Raw genomic sequence first — 9,874 nt, 5'->3', positions numbered from 1 at the left:
GTGACGTCAGGCGGCGCTCTGGGAACGTCATAGACGGGCGCCGCGCTTAAATCGAGTGCGGGAAGCCGCGGCTGCGGCTGGGCGCCTGTGACAGCCATGGAGCTGACGCAGGTAGCGCGGGAACTGGGTCGCTGGGCTGCGGAGGAGATGGAGGTGCCCTTAGCGGCCCGCCCCAAGGAGTCGACGCTGCGCAGGTGAGGCCGCTCTCGGAGCAAGGACCGCGCATCCTGGGATTAGCTTCCGGGACGAGATTCCCCCACCCCCGTCGGGGATGAGACCATTCACGCGCACACAGACACGCACACACACACACAAACGAGGAGAGATCCCCAACCCTCATCGAGGGTGAGACAGCGCCCCCGACACCACACACACACACACACCAGAGTACTCTGTCACACACACACACACACACACACACACACACACACACACACACACACACAGAGCAGGATCCCTGGCACCTATGCACATAGGGTTAAAGAAGCGCCTCTCTACCCCACACTGTGAAAACAGGATCTTCTGCAGGGTAAGGGGGGGGGTCCCTACAGCGCCTCACCCCTGCCACTCTCGCCCCAAGCAATGCAGACACTAGGCAGTTGTTAGCAGTGGCTGTTCTGCTGGGACCAAGTCTGTGGAAACAAACCCATGGCCCTGTTATCCAAGGCCTTGTTGTAGACCTCTCTCATCCGCCCCAGCAAGCTAGCCCTCTGCTAGATGGAAGACAGCCCCGTCGTGGAAGGAGAACGCCCTCACGCTTAGTGAGAAGGCCACTCTCTCAGTGACACCCCACCCCCTCACCCCCAGGAGCACTAACCTCTTTCCCCAGAAGTGAGACATCTTTGAACTCCCTACCGCCGTAACTGTGGGAACGACGGGGGATGGGGGGGTGTCCTCCTCCTGGGAAAAGCCCCAAGCATACCTTATGCTGTACCTCTTCAGGCTGTGTCTGGGTCAGGGGGCTGACATCTGGGCCTACATCGTAAAGCATGTACATAGTCAGAGGTAAGCCAAGCTAAGGCAGGGGAGGGGGAGAGGCACAGGCAAGGCCTGAAGCAACTCCTCTCCCTCCATCTTTTCCAATGCAGAAGTATCAAGACCATCCGGGGGAACCTACTCTGGTAACTACTTCTTTCTTTTTGTTGTTGGTTGGGTTCGGTTTTTTTCCGAGACAGGGTCTCTCTGTGTAGCCCTGGCTGTCCTGGACTTGCTTTGTAGACGAGGGTGGCCTCCCACTCACACTGCCTCCCAAGTGCTGGGACTAGAGGTGTCACTGCCCGGCCTGGTAACTGCTTCTTAAAGACATTGATTCTTGTCTTCCCGAATCTTGTCTAACCATGGCCACAGCCACAGCCTCTGCTCCCCGCCTCCTCCCTAGGAAGCCCCCAGCCATCTCCTAACTCTGGTCTTGTTTCTTTAGGTATGGACATCAGGACAACCCAAAGGTGAGAAGTTTGGGCTGCAAGATTGTCTTTCAACCAAAGATGAGCTTGCAAATATTTCACTCTAGGCCCTGGAGGGCTAAATCAGGGGCACCGAGTTACAAAATAGCTCCAGGGGCTATTACTCCGTATTACTTTGCTCTCCCGGGGGGGGGGGGATTGGGGGGCGGAGCCAGGCACATGCTGGAGAGTGTGGGGAGCAATGGTTTGTGGACGTGGGGCACTGGTGTCGGACGGAGGCAGAACTTGAGCTGAGGACCTGAAGTCTCGGCACCCAGGAGGAGGCAGAGGGATCGCCGTGAGCCTAAGGCCAGCCTGGACTGCAGAGCGAGACCTTGTCAAGAAAATCGAATAAACAGAACTGCTAAGAGGAGACAGAGAAAGGGCAGGTTTGAGGGACCTGCTAAGCAAGACAAGGAAGAGGTCAGTAATAGGAGGGGGGGCTAGAGAGACGGCTCAACAGTGAAGCACACTTGCTGCTCCTGAGGGGGACCCCAGTTCAGACCCCAGCATCCAGAGCAGCCACCTGTGATTCCGGTTCCCGGGGAGCTAACAACTTCTTCTGGCCTCCACTGGCGTGTGCATGCATAGGATACACAGACACACATAATTTTTTTTAAAAATGGACTACAAACAGGGCCCAGGACAGCCAAGGCTACACAGAGAAACCCTGTCTTGAAAATATAATAATAATAATAATAATAATAATAATAATAATAATAAAAAAAGACTAGCCAGGGTGGTGGCGTACGCCTTTAACCCCAGCACTCGGGGAGGCAGAGGCAGGTGGATCGCTGTGAGTTCTTCGAGGCCAGCCTGGTCTACAAAGAGAGTCCAGGACAGCCAAGGCTACACAGAAAAACCCTGTTTGGAAAAACAAAACAATAATAATAATAATATAATGGTAACAATAGTAATACTAAAAAATAAAAGACTAAAACAGAAGCTGGTACTTGCCTATTATCCAAGCACTTGGATGCTGAAGTAAGAACACCTTGAGTTTAAGGTCACTTTGAGCTAGTTACACAGCAAAACCCTGTTTGATAAAAATAAAAAACAATAAAAAATCATCTGACAAGAGCTGTAGGAGTGGCCACACAAACAGAAAACCGAGAGGATGTTGAGGCAAGCCCAGGACTGTAAGAGCCAGCCAGACTGTTAGTGCTTCTGTGTCAGACCGAAGCCACTTAAAAAAAAAATCGCTCATCTGTCTCCCAGGAGATGAGGTGAGGAGTCTAGTGCCACCCAGAACGTAGTCCCTGCCCAGCAAAGCCCGGATGAGTACAAGCACCTGGCCTTCTAACCCTAACCCAATCCCACCAGCTCCGTCGGAAGCTGGAGCTGGAAGCCACTGCGGCCCGCCTGCGGGCAGAGATCCAAGAGCTGGACCAGAGCCTGGAGCTGATGGACCGAGAGACCGAGGCTCAGGGTGACTCGTGGGGCCGACCGAGTGGGCACTGAGACCCTGGGTAAGGGAGGTGCTGACAGCCACCCCCATTCCTCCCACAGACACGGCCATGGCACAGACCCTGCAGAGCCTGAAAGACACCCAGCACCGAGCACTTCTCCTCCAGGCCCAAGCTGGGGCTGTACGAAGACGGCAGCGCGGGCTGCAAGATCCCACGCAGCGGCTGCAGAATCAGCTCAGGCGCCTGCAGGACATGCAAAGGTGGGGCTCAGCCTCCCCAGGGAGGTTAGACATTCTCCTTAGAGACCCCTGTGTCCTGTCTGGCTGTGTGACGAAGGGCACTTGGGGCCTGCCCGAGGGGTAGCCTTTAGGTTGCGGGAGGAGTCTCCGCAGGAAGCTTAGAGGCTGGAGCTCCTCTTGAAAAGTGGGCATCCAGGAGATAGTGCAGCCATGCTGGCCACAGGGACAGTGTGAGGAGGTGGAGAGGGAGAGGTGAACACAGCCGCACAGTCACTGCCATCTCCCTCTGAGACAGCAGACGCCAGGGCCTGACTGCTGCGACCTGCATGGCCTTCAGTGGAGGGTTCCTGTGCCTCTGTTTCTAAGGTCTAGCTTGACCATGTCCCCTGCATGGGGAAGCCTGGTGGTACTCAGAGGAAGGCTAGCAGGCTACCAAGAAGAGACTTGATACCCTATGAGCATATGCAGGGGGAGGAGGTCCCCCTCAGTCACAGTCATAGGGGAGGGGAGTAAGGGGAAAATGGGAGGATACAAGGGATGGGATAACAATTGAGATGTAATATGAATAAATTGATAAAATATATTTTTAAAAAAGAATAGGAATAGCAACACAAATAATCTTATGGTTGGGGGCTCACCACAACATGAGAGCTGTGTTAAAGGGTCACAGCGTTAGGAAGGTGTTGGCTCTGTTTACTAACAGGAAGGTGTGAACCACTGGCAAGAATGTCAGGCATGAGCCACCAGGCCCAACCTTCCCCAGGTTCTCATGGGGTTGCTGACCTACACTAGGTCAGACCAGAGGCGACGGGAACAGGGAGACCGATGAGGAGGCTAGTGTAGGGATCGGCGGCAGTGAGCTGACCCGAGAGCTAGCCCTTGAGAGCCGGGCAGTGGGACAGGGAGGGGCACGGGCACCTGCTGTCCCGAGGCCTCCAGCCAGTTACACCCTTCCTTCCAGGAAAGCCAAAGTGGACGTCTTCTTCGGACCTCTGGCGTCAGCCGCCCCAGCCATAGAGCCTGAGGTGTTGGTAAGAGTCCTGGGCCGTGCAGGAACCAGGAGGTGTCAAGGATCCAGCAGAGACCCGGAACCCCCTAACGCCCCTCCTCCTCTCCCTAGCGTGACGTCCGGGCAGCCTGCTCCCTCCGCACTCAGTTCCTGCAGAAGCTTCTGATGCCCCAGGCCAGCGGGGGCGGCGTCCGGTGAGTGTGCTCGCCCGGCACCCTGTGAGGGACCTGGGCTTGAGGCATGGCAGGTTGCTGCCTTGCTGGTCCCCCAGACAGTGGATGTCTGGGTTCTGCCCTGTAGAGCTCCTAGGTGGCAGGAGAACGATGCAGACCCACCAGAGACGGTGACAGCTGAGTGGCCCAGGGCTGCTCGGGGAGGGGAGGCCTGAGGCTCTAAGACCCGACGGAGGCCCTTGCCCAGTGGGGGCTTGGGGGTGGACGGGCTCTGGTGAGGAGACGTAACTAGGGGGAAGGGTCAAGAACTAAACAGGACATGTTACAGCCCCCGGGACAGCAAGTCCAGTCCATCTACTGGGCACGGATGGACTCGTCCCTACTGTACAGTGAGGGCGCCATGGCTCCTACCCACGTGCAGCCGTGATACCCTAGAGGGTAACTGAATTGGCGTGTCTTATGACACACTTTGTCCCCTCACCCACATCCTCAGGAGCTCTCGAGATGACCACTTCGGATCTTCCTACCAGCAGTGGCTGAGCTCAGTTGAGGTGAGAGGGCAGGGCTCTCGGGAGACGACCCCCACTTCTGCTCCATGGTGCAGCAGTTGCCAGCCCCTAACCGTCCCTGAATAACTCACCGCCCCACCATCCTGCACTGAGTCCCCACTTGTCCTTCCTAGTCGCTGCTGACAGACCACCCTGCAGGCCACATCCTGGCTGCCGTGGAGTACCTGGCTGCAGAGCGGGAGGCGGAGATCCGGTCCCTGTGTAGCGAGGAAGAGACGCCCAGGTGCAGAACAAACATCCCATAGCCAGGATGGGGCAGAGCCGAACACCAGCCAGTCGCAGGGGCGGGGAAGACTGATATCGACTCCCCACAATCATCAATACAAAAATGAAAGGCTGCTCCTTCAGCAGCTCTGTTCCCGCCCCAGGCCCCAGGCCCCGGATCCATCAGACTCCAGCCAGGCCCTGCCGTCCACTGTGCATCTCATCCAGGTAACGCTGAGGGACTTTCCCAAGACCCACTGACCGCCTCTCCCCGTGGACCATGCCCACACAGCCCTTGTACCCCCAGGAGGGCTGGCAGGCTGTAGGGGCACTTGTGGCCGAGAGGAGTGCGCTCCTGAGTGAGAGACAAGTCCTGACTGGCCGCCTCCAGAGCCTGGTGGAGGAGATGGAGAAACGTTCTCTGGGACCCAGTGAGAGGTAGAGTCTCCCTCCTCGCCAGGGGCTTCCCCAGGAGGCTGGGGACTTTGGATGCTGTCCACCCCGGGGACCCCCTCACTTCACTTCCTCCCTTTCCGGGCGCTGGTTTGCCATGTTTGGGGCTCTCCGTGCCTCCCTAAAGATCTCATCCCCCTAATATGGCTGCCAGTCTCTATGCTCTCTTTCACTCCCTCCCCACCCCCCAAGGAAAGTCCTGCTGCTGGGGCTGAGGTACAGTGGCCTGTGGGCAGAGCTCAAGGCTCTTCACGCCCAGTGCCAGGAACTGGGGGATGCAGTTGGGCACCGGCAACTTCTGCTGCGGGAGCTGCAGGCCAAGCAGCAGCGGATCCTGCAGTGGCGGCAGCTAGTGGTGAGACTCTGGGCCTGGTGCAGGGCAGAGTGGAGGTGTGCACTGAAGTGATGAAAAGCTGGGCCTCCGCGGCTTGTGAGATGGCTCAGCGTGAAGAGTAACTTGGCTGCACCGGCTGGTGGTGGCGCACGCCTTTAATCCCAGTACTCCAGGAGGCAGAGGCAGGGGGATCTCTGAGTTGAGGCCAGCTTGGTCTACAGAGCGAGTTCCAGGACAGCCAAGGCTACACAGAGAGACCCTGTCTCGAAAAAAAGAGCACTGGCTGTCCTTCCAGAGAATCTGGGTTAAACTCCCAGAACCTACATGGCAGCTCACAACTGGGACTGCAGTCCCGGGGATCTGATGGCGTCTCTTGGCCTCTGTGGATATCTGGCATACATGTGCTGCCTAGACATCCATACAGGCAAAACACCCATGCACAGAAAATAAAAACAAATAAATCTAAACTGGGCATGCTGCACACACCTGTAATCCCAGCACTCGGGAGGCAGAGGCAGAGGGATCGCTGTGAGTTCAAGGCCAGCCTGGTCTACAAAGTGAGTCCAGGACAGCCAGGACTACACAGAGAAACCAAGTGTCCAAAAACACCAAGAATAAATTAATAAATCTAAAAGAAAAAATTAAGAGATAGGCAGGGGAGGAACTGGGCAAACGGGACCGAGGTGAGACCTCCAGGAAGAAGCAGCATCTGTCCCCTGTAAGAAGGGAGGACTGGCCTGGACAGTGGGAGGGAGAGTCAGTGGCTCTGATTCCCCAGGAGGAGACCCAGGAACAGATCCGCCTGCTCATCAAAGGAAACTCGGCCAGCAAGACCCGCCTGAGCCGAGGCCCAGAGGAGGTGAGCTAAATGCTAGGGCAAGGCAGGGCGGGCCCAGGCCACCCACCCACCCTCTCCCTCCCTCCCTCCCTCCTTCCCTCCCTCCCTCTCCTTCCCTCCCTCCCTCCCTCTCCCTCCCTCCCTCTCCTTCCCTCTCACCCTCCCTCTCCCTCCCTCTCCCTCCCTCCCTCCCCCCTCCCTCTCACAGGTGCTGGCTCTCATTCAGCGGAAGCTTCTTCCCACCTCTGAGGTGGTGGCACCACAAAGCCAGGAGCTACTCCACTGCCTGAAAGAAGAAGCGCAGCACCTCCCCCACATTCTGCTGGGCCCCTTGCTGCGGTGCCGTGCCACAGGGTGAGACTGGGATCAGCCCCATCTTCCCTCCTGAAACCCATCCAAATGAGATACTGAGAGGGGAGCTCCACTCAGAAAATAAAGGTGACCAAGAGGACATCTGACATCCTCCGTGGCTCTACACACACACACACACACACACACACACACACACACACACACACGTTTGACATCCTCCGTGGCTCTCCACACACGTGTGCACACAAGTCTGACATCCTCCGTGGCTCTCCACACACACACACAAGTCTGACATCCTCCGTGGCTCTCCACACACACACACAAGTCTGACATCCTCCGTGGCTCTCCACACACACACACAAGTCTGACATCCTCCGTGGCTCTCCACACACACACACAAGTCTGACATCCTCCGTGGCTCTCCACACACACACACAAGTCTGACATCCTCCGTGGCTCTCCACACACACACACAAGTCTGACATCCTCCGTGGCTCTCCACACACAGGCGCACACAAGTCTGACATCCTCCATGGCTCTCCACACACACACACAAGTTTGACATCCTCCGTGGCTCTCCACACACACACACAAGTCTGACATCCTCCGTGGCTCTCCACACACACACACAAGTCTGACATCCTCCGTGGCTCTCCACACACACACACAAGTCTGACATCCTCCGTGGCTCTCCACACACAGGCGCACACAAGTAGCCCAGGGTCCCCTGACTAGCGACCCTCGCTCTGTACCCTCAGCCCCAGTCTGGTCTCCCAGTCCTTAGGCCCTGTGCCCCTAGAGCCTCTAGGAATCAAACTGCCTGATGCTCTGTTGTCCACCCCGACCCCCCAGGCCAGAGCCGCTGTCCAGGGTTCTACCATCCATCCATCAGCTGCACCCCAGCACCCCAAGGGGCTCCAACCTCATCTCGCTGAGTCACACGCTCGGGTTGCCTGCAGGGAAAGTGAGTGCCCACAGCCTGGGACCGGTCTGCCCATCCCCATGGGAACCCTGTGGCCAAGTGACTGTTGCCGCCCGCCCCCCCCCCCCCCCCCCGCCAGGCACCAGAGCTACTACTTCCAAAGGCCGCCTCTCTCCGCCAAGACCTTCTGCTTCTCCAGGACCAGTGGGGGTTCCAGGGAGGGACTCTCCTCCGTGCGCAGACCAGTGTGGCTCGGGAACCATGCACCCAGGGTACGTGGGTCCTGTTGGCTCTATATCCTGCACTCCTTCCGGCCTGTTCCGGCTTGCACCCCGTGGCCTTCCTAAGGTGCTGAAAGCCCACTAGCACAGCATGCTGGAACCCGCTTGTTTGCTCCAGCTGCACAGCGGGTTGGATCTGTGTGCACTGCTGTCTCCCCCAGTACAAAGCAGGGAGCTCAGGTGCACACAGCTCGGTAGCCTGGCCACATGGTGGAATAGAGGCTGGTTGGTTTGCTTTTGTTATTTTTTGGTGTGTATCTCACTGGGAGTGTAGCCCAGACTGGCTTCACCACAGGCGGCAGCAGCAAGGGCGTGGGCATGAACCTAGATGGTCAGGCGTGGGTCTAACCATAAGGCCAAGTGCTCTCATTGCCATCAGAATATGTTAGTTTTCAGTCAGGGCGTGGTGGCGCACGCCTTTAATCCCAGCACTTGGGAGGCAGAGGCAGGCGGATCTCTGTGAGTTTGAGGCCAGCCTGGTCTACAGAGCAAATCCAGGACAGGCAAGGGTAACACAGAGAAACCCTGTCTGGAAAAAACAAAAAACAAAACAATGTGTTACCTTGTTTTAGTGTGTATGTGTGTGTGTCACAGCACGTTTGTGAAGGTCAGAGGACACCTTGTTGGAGTCTGTTCTCCAACTTGTGGGTCCCAGGGGTCAAACTCAGGACATAGGGCTTGGCAGCAAACACCATAGTCCTGAGCCACCACTGGGATGGGCCAGTGTTGTTTTGTTGTTGTTGTTTTGTTATGGTTGTTTCTTGAGACAGGGTCTGGCTAAGTAGACTAAGCAGCCTGGTCTACAGAGTGAGTCCAGGACAGCCATGGCTACACAAAGAAACCCTGTCTCAAAAAAACAAAAAACAAAGGAAGGAGAAACAAAAAATATGGTGTCCGTGTAGGCTCTGAAGTTAGGTCAGGTGTTCCCCAGAAGGGAAGGGAAACGACATAGTCCAAACTGTCTGAGGAGCCTGGAGTCTGCCTGTGTTTGGGGGAGGGGGTGTCTCACCGGGAGCCTGGGGGAGGCAGACTTCTGAGCAGCAGAGGGAGAAGCTTCTGGATACTGTGGAGGGTGACCAGAACGGAAGGCTAAGGCCTGGAGCCCCTCCCCACTTGTAACCTCCAGAGCTGCTGCGGATGCAGGCGTCCCAGGAGAAGGAGCAGAAAGACAGCACGGGGCAGGCCCTGCGGAAGCTGGCCAGCCTGTTGGGACAGGCACTGGAGCACATCCCCGAGCTGCAGGCCGCCGCTGAGGACTGGTGAGAGGCGGCGTTTGTGTGTGAGGGAACTGACTGGTTCATGGCTTGAGCCACCAGGATGGATGGGAGGGTCTGGAGGAGCCGGCTTTCCTCTGACACCATGCCTTTCTCCAGGTGGGAGCAGCCAGGCCAAGCCGCCATCTCTGAGGAGCTCAGTCAGGGCCTGTCCCTGCCCCAGTGGCGGCTGCGCTGGGCCCAGGCCCGGGGAGCGCTGCAGCAGACGTACAAATGACGAGGCAGCGGGGAGCAGAGTCAAGAATTGTAATTTAGCCTGGTGGTGTGCACCTCTTGCCTCTACTCAGGAGGCTGAGGAAAGAGGGCTGCTGCTGACTTCTAAGACAGCCTAGACTCCATAGTGAGACCCTATTTCAAAAATAAATAGTATTTAACCCCTAAACTTCACCTCCTTCAATAAAATATTTGAAAGCAA

The 9,874-nt window shown here is 57.0% G+C and overlaps 1 protein-coding gene across 1 annotated transcript; it reads left to right on the top strand.

Annotated features, from left to right (window-relative positions):
* The first annotated feature begins 14 nt into the window (after positions 1-14).
* HAUS5 (HAUS augmin like complex subunit 5) lies at positions 15-9,874 on the top strand. The gene is made up of 19 exons (XM_084770769.1): positions 15-194; positions 943-1,005; positions 1,089-1,121; positions 1,421-1,445; positions 2,766-2,871; positions 2,952-3,111; positions 4,052-4,121; positions 4,211-4,293; positions 4,766-4,823; positions 4,955-5,064; positions 5,210-5,273; positions 5,353-5,483; positions 5,691-5,853; positions 6,611-6,691; positions 6,879-7,024; positions 7,835-7,946; positions 8,044-8,176; positions 9,312-9,444; positions 9,559-9,874. Exons 1-19 carry the CDS (start codon positions 97-99, stop codon positions 9,674-9,676), a joined length of 1,887 nt encoding a protein of 628 aa, XP_084626895.1. The 5' UTR covers positions 15-96; the 3' UTR covers positions 9,677-9,874.

Source organism: Acomys minous (genome assembly GCF_964271855.1).
Source record: "Acomys minous genome assembly, chromosome: 20".
Lineage (NCBI taxonomy): Eukaryota > Metazoa > Chordata > Mammalia > Rodentia > Muridae > Acomys > Acomys minous.
This window is presented reverse-complemented; position numbering and strand designations above follow the sequence as displayed.

Excerpts from the sequence above, each read along its gene's own strand:
- HAUS5 (XM_084770769.1), top strand. The coding sequence starts at position 97 with ATGGAGCTGACGCAGGTAGCGCGGGAACTGGGTCGCTGGGCTGCGGAG. Across the intron at positions 1,446-2,765 it reads GACATCAGGACAACCCAAAG|CTCCGTCGGAAGCTGGAGCT; the intron begins GTGAGAAGTTTG and ends CAATCCCACCAG. Across the intron at positions 5,274-5,352 it reads CCACTGTGCATCTCATCCAG|GAGGGCTGGCAGGCTGTAGG; the intron begins GTAACGCTGAGG and ends TTGTACCCCCAG.